The 16,196-nt window shown below is 42.5% G+C and overlaps 1 protein-coding gene across 5 annotated transcripts in view; it reads left to right on the forward strand.

Moving 5' to 3' along the window:
• Positions 1-14,889, forward strand: part of ABCC6 (ATP binding cassette subfamily C member 6) — a 31,216-nt gene extending 16,327 nt beyond the window's left edge. For 3 of the 5 annotated variants that reach the window (XM_007433651.4, XM_025170144.2, XM_025170143.2), the window contains 11 exons: positions 239-335; positions 1,575-1,782; positions 3,160-3,470; positions 4,957-5,156; positions 6,642-6,768; positions 7,976-8,077; positions 9,053-9,199; positions 9,576-9,734; positions 11,065-11,231; positions 12,413-12,607; positions 14,661-14,889. In XM_007433651.4, the coding sequence (XP_007433713.2) occupies positions 239-335; positions 1,575-1,782; positions 3,160-3,470; positions 4,957-5,156; positions 6,642-6,768; positions 7,976-8,077; positions 9,053-9,199; positions 9,576-9,734; positions 11,065-11,231; positions 12,413-12,607; positions 14,661-14,772 (1,825 nt within the window). In that variant the 3' untranslated portion in view covers positions 14,773-14,889. Of the gene's footprint in view, positions 1-238; positions 336-1,574; positions 1,783-3,159; positions 3,471-4,956; positions 5,157-6,641; positions 6,769-7,432; positions 7,930-7,975; positions 8,078-9,052; positions 9,200-9,575; positions 9,735-11,064; positions 11,232-12,412; positions 12,608-14,660 lie in introns of those variants that run through there. The other 2 variants (XR_015797436.1, XM_025170146.2) reach the window with 2 other exon arrangements.
• Positions 14,890-16,196: the final 1,307 nt, after the last annotated feature.

Below are 16,196 nucleotides of genomic sequence, written 5' to 3' on the forward strand. Positions count from 1 at the left end.
TAGTAAATAAAAGTTACCATATTCATCATTGGAGACCCTTTACCCATTCTTGAGAAGTCCCTCTTTTTTCCTCTCTTCTTTCCTCTTCCCTCCTCCTCGTGATCTGTAAATCAGTCCAGGTCCTTTAGCTTTGTGCTAGACTCACCTCCAAAAGCCCCAGAGAAAGCCTTTGGAAGTCCTCTTCTCTCAAATGAGTGCAATTGATGCTTCTTTCTTTCTTTCTTTCCTTTGAATCAAGGATGGGTGAGCCTTTGGCCAAGAGAGACCATTACAAGCCAACAGATGAGAAAGGAATAAGACCAAAAGCAGAAGATGAGAAGCAGGAAACGGGGCGGGTAAGTTAAAGGATCTTCTTGTTTGATTCATTGGGAGGGTAGCTGGGTATGGTAGATTTAGGTCAGTGTTGTCCAAACTTGGCCACTTTAAGATGAGTGGACTTCAACTCCCAGAATTCCCCAGCCAGCATGGCTGGCTGGGGAATTCTGGGAGTTGAAGTCCACTCATCTTAAAGTGGCCAAGTTTGGACAACACTGATTTAGGTAGATGGTATGGGACTTGCTGCCTGAGCCCCAAATCTGCCACATTGACAGTTCCACTCCAAAGGGAACTGTTCACTCCACCATTTTTCCCAGTGGAAGAACTTACTGTTAGGCTGAGCTTCACAATTTCATTTGATGGGGGCCCTTTTCTCTTTCAAGCAGCTTTGGGCATTCGTGATTTGGAGAACAGACCAAGCTGCATTCTCCTGATTAGGAAGAAGTTGAGTTTTCTTGAACTGGGAATAAAGAATATTACCCTCTGTCTCACAACAGTGCTTCAGAGGGGAGAAAACCTACCTGGGTTAATTGCCGCTCTCTGGATCTTTGTTATTGGTGGTATTTTCAGTTAGCACTGATTGTGATAAAGCTTGTTCATTTTTTTCATTTGTTGTTGGTGGTAAGATAATATTATGTGCACGTGCCCATGTGTCTAGGGTAGACGGCTGAGGCTCAAATCAGGAGCCTGTAGCTTGGGCCAAACAGCACATCCTGGCTAGGTTCACACTATATGTTAAATGTTAACCCTAAGCTGGCATGAGATGCAGACTTAGCCATTATGTTTTGTGTGCCCAAAGAGGTAAGCCATATGTTGGGTTCATGCAAAGGCCTGCTTCCTGCAACTTCATGCCTGGCTGGGGAATTAAGGGAGTTGAAGTCCACCCATCTTAAAGTTCCCAAGGTTGAAAAACACTGCTCTAGAGTGTTGTGCAAACCCAGCCTATGTAAGTTCTGTCAACATTGCACACACTCAGAAAACATCCAAGCAAGTGTGAGATGTGGTTTTCGTTTGCCCCTAGCAGAGAAGCAGCTGGTGGAGAGAGGTGACTTTGAACATACAGACTGATGGCAGGAACAGGATGAAACACCTTGAGGTGCTGTTTCTTTTGCTAGCTCTCCAGATGGTCTTCCACCACCACCACCACCACCACCACCACCACCTCCTCCTCCTCTTCTCCTCCTCATGATGATGATGATGATGGTTGGTATTATTATTAATATTATTAATACTATTATTATTTCCTTCCCTTGGTTTAGGTAAAGATTTCAGTATACCTGATGTACCTGCGAACAGCAGGCTCCCTCTTCTGGGCTTATATCGTGCTCCTGTTTGCTTGCCAGCAAGTTTTCTCGTTCTGCCGTGGCTACTGGCTCAGCCTGTGGGCCAATGACCCCGTTTCCAATGGGACACAACCTCACACCCAGCTCCGCGTGGGCGTCTTTTTTCTCCTAGGATTCACTCAAGGTTGGTCCAACTCTCTTCTACCAGGAAACAAAGAAATAAATGAGTTAATGCTGTATAAATACTCCTGTACACATTGCTTGCATCTTATCATACAATAAAGCAATATTAAAACAGAACCACACACACACAAACGAACGAATGAATGAATGAATGAATGAATGAATGAATACAGGTGTGTCCGCAGGGAAGGGGGTCAGTCTAGCCACAATGGCAGCCACAACCCTGTGATTGAAGCCCTACCTGCTTTTTTACATGCACATTAAAAAGGCAGGATTTTGACTGCATGGGACTGTAGTTGCCACCTTGACATTTTTGACCCCCAACCTGCCAGACACCCCTAAATAAGTGATACATATAATAGATTGTATATTTATTATAATATCTGGCCATGTATGGTCTATTTGTGTCATTTCTTTTCTTTTTTGAAGTCCTTGTCCCTTTTCATGCATTTATTGATTGTACCATTTTTATACACCACCCCATTTTCCAGATCACCACTCAGCTTTCCTGCAAAGAGGAATTTTCCTTCCGTGGTGTTAGTCTGGGCAGTCCACAGTAACCCAGGGTTAATATAAATAGGGTTTGCATGGGAAACAATGCACAGTGTCCACTCCACCAGTTTATGAAGATTGCTTTTTAAAAAAACTTTCTTCCTTTCTTCCTTTCTTCCTTTCTTCCTTCCTTTCTTCCTTTCATTCTCTTTTGTACCCCATCTTATCTGCACATAAGCTCAAGACATAGTTGCCATTGTGCTTAGCTTCTATTCTCACCACCCATGAGATCAGTTTAAGCTGAAATTGGATGGTTGATCCAAGATCATCCACTGAAATTTATGGTTGATCTTCCTGCTCCTATTCTGGCATCCTAACTTACCCTTTCCCACTACGGGGAATTCTACAGATACGTTGGATTACAACTCCCCTCATGTCAACTCTCCCTAATCACTATACTAGTCAAATCTTTCCAAAAGGCTCATGTGCAATGGCAGGTAGAATACTGGGCTTTCGGGGCATGGTACCCATATTAAGAAACGTCCCCGCTTCAGAAGATCTGATCACTCTCCTTCTCTGTGATATGTACCCTTGCCGTTTTAAGTTCTCTTCTGTTGCCTTCTCTTTTCCCGTTCACATTTTCTGTCATCTAATGGTTCTCTTTGATTTTAATCTATGATAGTGACCTATCTTAGGTGCCCCACAAACAGCAAAAGATAAGGACCTTAAATTCATTCACAGAAAACCATCACCGCCAAACATCTTATCCGTTCATTCATTCATTCGATTTATATAGCCTCCCATTTCACTTTTAAGTGATTATAACCCTGATAAGAAGAAGGCATCGATTCCTGAAACAACTGGAATCTTTCATTTTCTGTTGCAGCCGTTGGAAAATTTGGGTCGGTAGCGGCTGTGTTTTTGGCTGGGATCGTGGCATCCCGTAGGCTCTTCCAGCAGCTTCTGTTAGATGTTCTCCGGTCTCCAATGATATTCTTTGAACAGACCCCCAGCGGGAACCTGCTCAACCGCTTCTCCAAAGAAATGGACGCTATTGATTCCATCATCCCCGACAAGCTGAAGTCTCTGCTGGGCTTCCTGTTAAACCTTCTGGAGATCTACATTGTGATTGTGGTGGCCACACCGATTGTTTTAGTGGCTATTCTTCCTCTGTCAGCCTTGTATGTTGCTTTCCAGGTGTGTAGCATCTTCAGGAGATAAAGCCTTGGCTTTATTATAAACATGAGAAAAAGGGGATCAGTTTTAACTGTTTGTGGGCTTAGAGGCTGTTTTCTATCCCAGGTTATATACAGATGGCATGGGGTGGGGAGGAAAGCTGACATCATGCCAACATGAATTTCCCACTTGCATCACTCATGTTGTTTGTGCAAAATAACATCATGGCATGCAGGACATCACGTTGGGGTCAGCGTGCCTCGGAATAGATGGCACTGCCTAGATAAGATGGCTGGTGGCAGGGAATAGAAATCTGATAAATTTTGCTATCAGGATTCTAGTGCAGAAGGTTTATTAAACAGGTTTTCATTCTGAATCTCTTACCTGGGACTGCAGGGGTATGGTCCATATCCATTCTTCTTGTGTGACTTTTCTTGGCAGGGGCATCTTCAAAGAGAGGCTCAGAAAAGACGAGACACATGATAGAAGCCCCACCTTTTTTGAATAGGCAAGGTGGTGCATATCTGTGTGGCTTCAATCATGCAGTTGCAGCAGCCATCTTGACTTTCTAGACCCCAGCCATTTCCTAGTGTTTGGTTTTTGTATGTTGCGTGGGTTTGCACATAAATCTCCTATAGATAGATACAGATACAGATATACATACAGGTAGTCCTCAACTTACAACCACAATAGGGACCGGAAAATTCATCATTAAACAGTGCAGTCATTAAGTGAGGCAATCACCCAGAGTCGCTCTTGAGTTAGATGGGCAGTGACTAAATTTGAAATATAAATCAATCACATGACCGCACTGATTTTACAACATTTTTTGCAGTGGTCGTTAAGCAAATCACTGTGGTCATTAAGTGAATCACGTGGTTCCCCATTGATTTTGCTTGTCAGAAGCTGGCTGGGAAGGCTGCAAATGGTGATCACATGACCCTGGGATGCTGCAACCATCATAAATACACGCCAGTTGCCAAGCACCCAAATTTTGATCAGGTGACCGCGGGAACACTGCAATGGCTGTAAGTGCAAGGACCAGTTGTAAATCACTTTTTTCAGCACCATCGTAACTTCGAACAGTTGCTAAACAAATGGTTGTAAGTCGAGGACTACCTGTATAGATATAAATATAGGGAAACGTATGCATGTGTGTGTGTATTTAATGTAACTTTCCATATATATGTCTGTCTTTTTAATGTAAATTTCTATGATGGAAGCTTTGCAACCTACCATGCAAACATTTTCAACATAAAAGCAAAGTCCATGCAAGGAAGAGAAAGCCCTGCTCACTTCCTCTGGTGCTCTGCTTCTTCTTGCAGGGAATTTTCCCTATAAATCAAGTGCTAAAGCACACAGTCTTCTCTCTGAAGTGGGAGAGTTCCTTCTATCACAGCAAGGCTCTCTCACCTCCTGTGTGCAAACCTGAGCTCACACCAAGCCAGACTCAAGCCTTCGAGATCAACATAGACTTCCCCCTCTTCTTTTTACCCATCTCCCTCAGGTGTTTTTCGTCACCACGTCCTGCCAGCTGAAACGCTTGGAAGCTGCAAGCCGTTCACCCATCTATTCCAACATCTCAGAAACCTTTGACGGGAGCAGCCTCATTCATGCATACAGGGCCCAGCAGCGGTTTATTTTCCAGAACGATGTCAGGGTGGACGAAAACCACCGGGTGTCTTTTCCTGCAGTTGTAGCTGACAGGTATAAAGAATGTCAGTGGCTGGAGGCCATTGAAGCACTGTGTTCAGAGACAGCTTGGTGAAGGTGACAATGGTAGCTCTCTCAGCCTCGTTAGACCTGGAGCAATGCAGGCATGGGACAAATTCAGAATTAAAGTCATTCCAGAAGAATTTGGACTCCAATTCCCCAAAGGAAGGGCTGCAAACCCTTTACAGACTTGACAAACAGTCATCTTGGTTGGCCATGAAAACTGGGAATTCTGGGAGGTTTTGTCCCCAAACTTTTTTTTTTTTTTTTTTTACCAAATTTGATTAAACTTTGAAAACATGACCATTAACATTTTGTTACCAATGCTATTTATTAATGTAGAGTGTTGTTTATCTAAATTTACATATCTTATCTCTGAAGCATAGCTATAGAGCTTCAGGGCTGTCATTTAAAATTTGATTTTAAAAAAAGGTTTCACTGGTTATATAATAAAGTATATGGCCAAACAGAAGAAGAAAACAACAACACAACGACCTAAGGTTACTGTTGGGGGTAGAGAAAAAGATAAAAAAACCAATTTGGGGAAAAAATAACTGGAGAAAATTACCCCAATTTTACCCTAAAATTCTTTTTTTTTAAAAAAAAAAAAGGTTATTGAAATGTTAGAAATGTCTTCAATCTCATTGTTCTCATTCCATTTTTAAACAATGAATTAAACCTAGATTTAAACCTAGATTTAAACTTAGCCTCTCTTTTGATAAAAAGCGAATTCCAAAGCTGCAGGTTAACAAGGTCAGACCATCCTAACACGCTTGGAGGGTACTAACTCGATTGTTTTAACTTTGGGTGTCACAACTAAAATGTAATTGCCTTAAAATGTATTGTTTTAGTGATTGAATAATGTTTAACTGTGTTTTTCCAGTCTTAATTGTAGTTCTGTGAATTGTTGTGAGCTGTGAAGGGAGCAGACACCATATCAGCACTGTAAAACAAACCCAAAATAAGTTAGGGAAGGCTGTCATAGAATATCAAAAATAGGATGTTACATGGTGAATACCTTATTCAGGGAGAAGGAGAAAAGGAGGATTAGATGAGAATTCAAACCCACCCAGATCCAGCTAAACACTTGGTGTGATCCAACCTTCTCTTCCCAAAATGGCTAATCAGAGAGCTGCCTTTTGAGCAAGAAGAAACGCTGCCTTTTCACCTCCTTTTTTCTCAGCTGACCATAAATAGGTGCCAGGTTGGCCTACAGGTAATCCAGGGCTAATGAGAACTGGTCTAAGAAGACTTTTATAGATCTTATTTCTAAACGCTATGGAGGTTGATCTCCTAGAAAAGTAGAGTATATGTTCATAAACTCAGTTCTTCTTTAAGTATAGGGAAATATTAATGCCTTCCTTTCTCTTCTCTTCTCTTCTTTTCTTTCTCCCTTCCCTTCCCTTCCCTTCCCTTCCCTTCCCTTCCCTTCCCTTCCCTTCCCTTCCCTTCCCTTCCCTTTTGTTTTTCCTATTCCAGATGGCTTGCCACCAACATCGAGTTTCTGGGGAACACCATTGTCCTCTTCGCAGCTTTACTCGCTGTGGTATACAAACCACATCTCAGTCCTGGCATGGTGGGCTTTTCCATTTCCTGTGCTCTGCAGGTGAGCTCAAAAGTTTGAATTGGCTTCTTGCCTGCTAGAAGAAACAGCCATCCTCTTGCTGTTCAGCGTAGGGCATGAAGAGAAGTGGAGGCATCCCCAAATATGCCCCCAGTCAAGTCCAGAAGATAGTAGTCATTTCTCTGTTTTGGCTATTGACCAGCACAAAAAACTATTCAAGAATAAAAGTATAGCTGTCCCACTGTGGTGGTAATCTAACCAACCTACCATAAGAGTTGACTAAAATTTAGATCACTTGCACCAGGTATGTAATCATGATACCAGTGCCACTAAGACTGTAATTTAAGGTTTTAAAGGCAAATGTGTGTCGAGTGGAGATATTGATCAGTGGGGTAAAACTACGGAATAGTAACTGAGGAGAAATAAAAACAGCTAACATGAAATATAAAACCACTGTGTCATTAAAAACTCCAAGTAAACTGTTTAATACTAATATTGTAATGCTAAGAGCTATAACTGTGTGGTATAAAATAGAAGACTATGTAAAAGAATGACAATCACTTAAAAGGCTAGAGCTCAACACGACCCATTGCAATCGCTGGTTTTCTGCATTATGAAGAAGGAAATTCATAAGGTGTAGATTATTTTATACTATCTTCCTCTTCCTCCCCTTTTTCTCCTCCTCCCTGATTCTTGATCATTGGAGCTGGCATGCCCCTTCTACTCTGTTTGACTTGCGAGGATCTGAGGCTCGGTAAAATATCCTTGTTTTGCCTGCAGAAATCCCACATCCAGTATCTCCAGTTAAAAGGACCTGGTAGCATAAGGAAAGGCATCTGGGTCCTCTCCAGATGTTTTGGATTCCATCTCCCATAGTCCTTTCCACTGAGGATGCTGGTAGGGCCTGATGGGTACCATCGCCTAAAATAGCTGGGCAAGGGTGATGCATTTCTGCACCCCTTTTTCAGCAACAGAGAGGTGGTGATCCAGTTGAAGACTTTGGTGTGCAGAGCTGGTCCTCTGCTACTGACCTCCTGTTTCTTCCAGTGCATTGGGTCTGTGGCATTGATGATTAAAGTTGTGCAAGTCCCTGTTGGATGAAGGAAGGAATTACCCAACTTTAAACTATAGTTTGGGGTAAGTGGATGACAGGCAGCCTCCTAGAACTTTAGGTAATGCATTTAGCTTCTGAGGTTTGGTCAGAACTTTCAGTTGCCTGGGATCCTTGACTCTCCTCCTTCTCTGCCAGATCACTGGCATTTTGAACTGGATGGTGCGTGCCTCGGCAGAAATTGATAACCACATTATGTCTGTGGAGAGAGTGAGAGATTATTCGCAGACACCCAAAGAGGTAAGTGTTGACTTTTCTTCAGTCACAAAATGGTACAGCTCACTTCCTTAATTAACCCTGATCTGTCTGTCTGCCTGCCTGCCTATATATCTATCCATCTACCTACCTACCTACTCTAATATACTCATGAATAAGCCAAGAATTTTAGGTGCCAAAATGCACCCAACAACATGAGTACAGCTTATCCACAAGTATATACAGTGATACTTTTTTAAAGTACCCATAGAAACTCATGGATAAACTCATCTGCAGATAAGATGACCCTCAAATTTTTAACCAAAATACAACCAAAAATGGATAATCTGTGGATTACCCATGGATAAGCCAATGGGGAAAATTCAAACATACAAAAATTTTGAGGACTGGCCTATCTGTGGGGGGTGCATTTTTCGTGATATTTGAGAGATTGTGGGGAAGCAGGAAGGGAATGGAAGCGAGAGCAGATATAAACAATCAAGAGACAGCAGGCAAATCAGTTGACAGCTTATCTCATAAATAGTAACTTTGTCCAGGTGGAGAGAAATCTGGGAAGAAGCATTTCGAATCATTCAAAGAGACTCTACTCAATACACTCACTATCAATGTGGCTGGGAAATTCCTCCTTCAGTTTCCAGGGTTCTGTGTTTACCCCAGATTGGCATGAAAGACGTTTGACTTGCCTTTGTATAGTTCTTGTTTCCATCATCTTCCCAGCTGCATATGGCTGGACACCCCTTGTTGGCAAACCATACTAGTTCCATTCACACATCAAACTGAGCCAAAATGAAGACTTGATATTGAGGTTCAGTGCAATGTATGTATCCCAATTGTGCAGTCAGAAGCATGTCTGTCTTTGACCCTCCTGAAAAGAGCCACCCCAAGTAGTTTTAAGTCCTTATTGCTGCAATAATATTTTTGTTTTTGTAGCTTTGCCTCTTGGAGTTTCTCTTTGGGGTTTGCTGATGTAAGCTAGCATCATTGTTGCATCTCTTTCAGGCTCCATGGACTTTAGATAATCATCTCCAAGGTGACAGGTGGCCCACTGAAGGGGCAATTGAATTCAGGGGGTATAGCCTACGATACAGGCCAGAATTAAGTCTAGCTCTGAAGAATATCAACCTAAAAATCAAAGGGCAAGAGAAGGTAAGACATAATAAAGGGATGTAAAAAGAGTTCTGATGACTTAAACCAAAGGTTCATCTACTCCAAAGTCTCCTTCCCTTCACTGGAAAGTTTGGTCCCTTAAAAAATCCAGTGTGCAGTAGGGATTAGGCTGTTGGATTTGGATCTGCAAGATGCAGATGGAAGCCCTTACTGGACCAGTGAGTTCATGGTAGATTTGAACCAGTTTTTTTGTTTTCTTTTAATAAGCAAAGCTCATGGGGTTGTTGTGGTGAAAACACAATAAGGAGAGACTTTTATACATTTTCAAAAGCAGGATAGTGAGGAACAGTTATCTCCTCTTGTTGTTTCCCAGCAGGTGGTCCTTCCTTCTCAAACCTCTGTTTCTCTCTTGTAGGTGGGCATCGTTGGAAGAACAGGGGCTGGGAAATCTTCCCTTGCGATGGGGCTTCTAAGGCTCGTGGAAGCTGCGGAGGGAGAGATTGTGATTGACGGAGTCAACATTGCCCAAATGGGCCTGCACAACCTGAGAAGCAAAATTACGATTGTCCCACAGGTATGAAGTCAATATATCACTTTCACTTTATCCTGTTCTTGTCCTATTCACCCAAATATGTTGATATCCAAGGTAACACTTTCAACAGACACCGAGGTTTCATTCAGTCTTTCGCTATGGTGTTCCAGTTGGGATCAAGATCTTTTTGCAGTCCACCTCTTCATCTTGTAGGAGGTTGTCTGAGTGCACATGGGTAATTATAGGGCCACTACCATGATACCAAGTCAATATAAGAAGGGAAAAAAGGAATTGAAGCTAAATGTTTATAGAGGGTCATATATTCCTCTTAGATACTCAAATCAGGTCTCCATGTGTCATCCTTGCAAGGTAGTCCAGACAAGAAGGACACCCAGAAGTACTAGCTCTAACTTTATTGTAAGGTTACATTAACAGAATCTTGCAAGTCTGAAAGAACATCTCTCCCCCCTCACCTTTACAGTCCAGGAAACTGGGGAGGATCCCTTCTGAGATGTTTGCCATATTCCTTCTGTGGGCTCAGCTGCCTCTTATCTGACCATTGCCTAGTCTGTGGCCCTTCCTCCTGTCTCCCAAGGTCATTCCTGTGTACCATTACATCATGTCTTCTCAAAAACTACCAGATGATTTCCTGCTTCTGTTTCTCAACTGTCAGCCAGCGTTCCAGGACCACCTATTCTTAATTTGCACTGTATTGTCTTTAGAAGTATCCTAGGAAAATGCAAAACCTAACATTCCAAGAGTAGAATGCTCTGTTCTTGGAAGGTTACATTTTGCCCATTCCTAAATTTATCTCTTATTATTTTGTTACCCTAAGGATTGCTGTGGTTCTGTAAGCTGTAAAGCTCCACAAAGACCATGGCTATTTTCTTCATATGTCTGCATGTGTGTGAAAAAAACATTCAACACTGTAATAATAGAATAGAATATATTGGCACTGCACTTCATAAAGCAATTGGCATAAGTGAAGCAGCCCATCTTGAAATGTTGAGGCCACCTTGACCTTGGGAAGGCTTAGTGCAGGAGCACTGATGGCTTCCCTGGTTGTCCCCATGTCCATGTGCATACTTAGTTGTTTCGCCAGCAGTGCAGTGGAAGCATCTGACTGCTTTCATACTTTCAAGGAGGAGCATTTCATTTGGGCCAACGTGCTTTGTGAAGAATGCCATTTCAATGCCTTGCAGAGTCAGTGTTCTATATGCATTTTTGATTGTATCTTCTCACGCCTGTACATTTTAGCAACCGTGTTTTATCCATGCATACACATTTCTTCATCTATCTGATCCCCAAGTGTATCTTCTCTCCTGTGAAAATAGGCCTCCATATCTTGCCTTTCTTCTCTCCCTGTGCTCAGGACCCAGTCTTGTTTTGGGGTTCTTTGAGAGTGAACCTCGATCCCTTGAATCAGTGTTCAGATGAGGATATCTGGACCGCTTTGGAACAGACCCAACTCAAGAGCTGTGTTTCAGATTTGCCAGGTCAGCTGGCCTACGAGTGCTCTGAAGGAGGTGGAGATCTGAGGTATTCAAACCACAAAATGTAGGAAGAAGCATCCTTCTGCTTGGATTTTTAGAGTTATGGGCTCATTAAGGTTTCTCATGCCCACCCCCTGCCTCGACTTGGATCTATTCTTTTTAGATGGATGGTAATTGGTGGGAGATTAGAACTGGAGGCCAATTATAGTTTAATTCCTAGCACTTATTCCTAACACTTTGGTTATACTCAAAGATAAGACCAGTAAAGGGCATTTAAAATAATAGCATCATTGATTTAACAGACTGTTTGGGGAAGAGGGTGCCCATCACTCTGTTTAAATTGCAAGTGTTGTCATTTGTGGTGATGTACGTCATTTGCATATTGACATCATTATGTAAATACCATAGATTATTGCAAATTGTATACAGTTAAAATTAATGTAAATGTAATTGCTTCATCCAGACGACTTCAGATGCAACAGATTTGTATAGTATTGTTAGAAGGCGGGGGAGGGGGAATGTCTGGATAGGAATCTGGTCTGGTACAACCAAAGTCTACTAAATTGGGCTTGGTTAAATCAGTCGGAGGCTACATTTGTGTTCCAAAGAATCATTTTCCAATCAAATCTGAAGCATTGCACAGCCCTGTTGGGCATATGGTTTCGTTTGGACCATGCGTGTTGTAGAAAGCCAGCCACTACAGTTTGTGAACTGTGGGTTGCTATTTTACTATAGTGTGCCAATCCAGTCAACTCCAACTTAATTCACATCTTTAGCAGTTAATTAATTGCTAAACATCTTTAACACCATACAGGAGTCATCCATACGTCATTCCTAGTAGAATGCCCATGTTCTTAGGATCAGTAGACATAGGCTGAGTTCCCCAGGAGTAACCTCATTGGGTTGGTTCAGGGAGGAGAGGGATGAGTAACCTGTAGTCCTCCAATTGTAACTGAGCAACAAACTCTTAGCAGTCCCATTTTATCATGGTTATTGTAGATCAACATCTGGAGGCCCCAAGTTGTTGCTCCACATTGTTCCAGATGCTCATACAACTGGAATCTCCTTCCTTTCCCCTCCTCTTTTATGCACTTCTGCAAGTGGTCTGAGGCCCTTCTCAAGATCCATGGAAATAGACAGAAGTATTGTGTCAAACAGATTCCTCCCCTGCCCCCTACTAGATAGGGAAGATCTGGGATTTTAATTGTCCCACCATCTTTCTTCCAGTGTCGGTCAGCGGCAGCTCATCTGTCTGGCCCGGGCCCTGCTTCGGAAAGCCAAAATCTTGATTCTGGATGAGGCCACCGCAGCTGTGGCCCTTGAAACAGACCTGCAGATTCAGGCCACCCTAAGGAGTCAGTTCAAGGAATGCACAGTTCTGACCATCGCCCACCGGATAAATGCCATGATGGAATCTGACCGGTAAGAGGTGCCTTCGAAGAGGATTCCCAATAGAAATCATAAAATGGCCTGAAGAAACAGAGGGATATGTAGCGATATGATTGAAATCAGGAGTAGAAAAATAGAAGGAGGAGGAGTCACATTTGGAACATATACCTAGAAAATGAGAGTATACATTTGACAAAGTGCCAAAAATAAAGAGAAAGCTGCAGAATGACAAATAGGTTGTAGAAGGAGAAGAGAAGGAAAATTAGGTCACCCTCAACTCCAGTCAGAAGTCAACACCAATAGACATCTTCCACATTCTGTCACCTATTACTTAGTAGAAAAAATTGTTTGCTCCATTAACTCAGCTGGTAAATATCAATCTTTGGTTCTTCCTCTCCTGGAATTCTTTTCCATTCCAGCTTAGAAAAAAGTCATAATTTCTTTTTTTATATATATAAATTTTATTAAAAGTTTTAAAGAGAACATAACAACTAACACGAACTAATACAGAAAGGAAAAAATAAGAAAAGTGCAGAAAGAAAAGATTAAAAAGATATAGAAAGAAGCTTCCACTTTTCTTTGTAGCAAATTATTATTATTATTATTATTATTATTATTATTATTATTATTATTATTATTTATTTGACTTGTCCCCGCCCATCTCCCCACAACAGGGGACTCTGGGCGGCTTACAACAAACTAAAATCGGCAATACATAATTAAAAGATTATAAAACCAAAGTACAGAGAAAGATAAAAAGGCTAAAAAATCCAACTGGATCTCATATTTCTATCCACTGGTTTTCTGCCTCACTTTCTCTTAGAATCTTAGCTGGTGCGAAGGACCAGGGTTGCAGGAGAAGGTTTATTTATTTATTTATTTGACTTGTCCCCGCCCATCTCCCCACAACGGGGGACTCTGGGCGGCTTACAACAAACTAAAATCAGAAATACAATTAAAAGTTATAAAAACCAGACATTACAAAAATAAAAAAGCTAAAAAATCCAAGGGGCTGATAGGGGCCACACTAGGCCGCTAAGGGGGCAGCCAACCCCATTTCTGACATCCTCCCTCCCCGCCCCAGGCCAGATGGCAGAGCCAGGTCTTCAAATCCCTCCGAAAGGCCTGGAGTGAGGGGGCCTGTCTCACCTCCGGGGGCAAGATGTTCCAAATATAAGTACGATTGCAAAATTATCTCTTACTCTATGATTTCAAAAAAATGCTCCTTTTTTCTATTATCCATTTTTTCCCCTAATCATCAAAACCACAAATCATAAATACATTTTTTTCCATTTCATGCAAAAGGTCTATAAGGGGTTTCCAGTCAGCCTTAAATGTACGTAGATATTGTTTCTTCTCTAATCAAAGAAGTAAATGTAGCCATCTCTGCAAGTTTGATCATCTTCACCAACCATTCCTCTATTGTGTGTAGTGTCGAATCTTTCCATTTTTGAGCATATAGTAATCTCACTGCAGTTGTCATATACAAGAGCAAAGTTCCATGTTTTTTTCCTAGCTGTCTATCCATTAATCCCAAAAGAAAGGTCTCTGGTTTCAATTCTACATTAGTCTTTAAAATCTTCTGAATTAATGTATGTATTTGTATCCAACGTTTTTGGCTTTTTTACACATCCGGCGTATATGATAAAATGTCCCTTCATGTTGTTCACATTCCCAGCAGAGATGTGAAGTGCCTGTATACATTCTAGACAATTTCTCTACCAACAACACATCATTTTATAAAGATTCTCCTGAGGGTGAAAAAATTCGTAATTTCAAGCAGCATTTCAAGTTGTGCTCTTTTCTTCTTCCCTCCCAATCCCTTTCCTTTTATGTTGTGCTTTTAGAATGCAAGGGTAGATAAATGTATCCTGCACTTAACAAGAGGGGAGGCAAAAACCGCACCAACTTTTATAACCGAAAATGGGCAGTTTGCAGCTCTGAAGTCCCCCTTCTGCAGCCCTTGGGACATCATGCCCATTGATAAGTTCACCCATTTCTATGAGCTTAGCAAGTTTGTATCCATTGCTAAAGATTTCGTCAACTGGGTCTGTAGGTTAACGTTGCCCGCTTCTAATATTTGCAGAATTTTAGTGATGGACAACGGACAAGTGGCAGAATTTGATACCCCAGCAGCATTAAGAGCCCAGAAGGGATTATTCTACAAAATGGCGGTGGACTCAGGGCTGGTGGGGTGACTGAGCTGAAAGAACAGACTGGACTGCTGCTTTATCTGAAAAAGGGACATCTTCTTATCCTTCCGTCTCTGAGCCAGCGATAGCCAACCACTGATGCTTTTTCTTCCTGTGTAACTGCAGAGCAGATGGACAACAGAAGTCTGGATCTTCCCGGCTTAATTTCAGCATGCCCCTCGGTGCGCCACAATGCAGGAACCAGCATGCGCGTGACCACGATCCATGCTGCAAGCTGAACTATGCATGGCTCGAGCAGATGTTCTGCTGCCAGCCCGGACTTTGGCGGGATTGTGTCAAAGATGTCACCCCTTCACCATGGTCCCCCTCGCTGCCCTGTTGCTTTGTCCCCAGTTAAAGCAAGGAATAGCAGAACTGGTGCAGGCCAAAGCGATGGGCAAAGCCAGCCATTGTACCCTGCTGGAGACAAGTCCCAAAACATTGCAAACACTGACTCCTTAGATCTCCGCCTTCCAGAAGTTGCCAGGATTCCCCTCACCCCATATTCCCAGCATGGCTCGTGGTGGGTGCCCAAGGATGCTAACTCCTTGATCTAGCCTTGGTGGCAATCATATATCGAGGCAAAATCAAATCATGCAAGGGCAGTTGAGATGGCTTCTCATCTTCAACTCTCTCTCGCTGCCTCTCTCCCTCTCACCCCTTCTCAGCCCCTCCCCTGGCTTGCAAAAAGAGCTGAAATCCTCAAGCTCTTCTTTGTAAGGGGAAGTTTCCTTTCACTGCCCTCCTGCATCAGAGCTGCCTCGGAAAGGGGAGGCCTGATGTGGTTTTGCTGATGCCGAGCTGGACTCCAAAATCATGGAGCTGCAGCAAGCGCTGGTTCTGTTCTCCATGTTTGTGGTTGGCATATCAAAGCGTAAGTAGAAGGAACCGTGGAAACTCTGTGTTGCTTGTGTGTGTTTCTTCCTACTCGGGGGCTTCTGGGCAGTGACCGCCTCTGATTGTGCCCAGCTGTGCCGCTTTCATAGAGGAATTTGCGGTATTTAATATAGGACGGATGCTGTGATGGCGCGTTTTCCATACGTCCCCTAGGTCGGCCAGGGTTGAGTGAAATCACACCTGCCAACTTCAGGGATCCGAAAGCCAGCCAGGTGCTTTGTCATTCAGAAAGCGGGACGATTCCATCTGGTTCTCGCTTTTAATACCAGCTTTGTAAATCTTCCACCAGCTTTCCAAATCCTACATAAGGTGTTGTACATCTCTCTCTTGCAGTTTCTGTTTCTCTGGCTAGTCCACTGGTGGTCTCCAGTCAAAACAAAAGACCACTTACCTGGCCAGGGAAAAAACAACGAAGACTTTTTTGGAAAGACTGGAAGCCTTATGTGGACTTTTTGTTGAAAGAAGAAAAGATGGAACTGATGATTTCTGGATTTGGGGATTAAAAAGGGCCAAAGAGGATGGGGAAAAGAATA

This window comes from Python bivittatus, unplaced genomic scaffold, assembly GCF_059951505.1.
Source record: "Python bivittatus isolate LINGU-HERP-01145 unplaced genomic scaffold, Pbiv_v1 ctg000560_np1212, whole genome shotgun sequence".
Taxonomy (NCBI): domain Eukaryota; kingdom Metazoa; phylum Chordata; class Lepidosauria; order Squamata; family Pythonidae; genus Python; species Python bivittatus.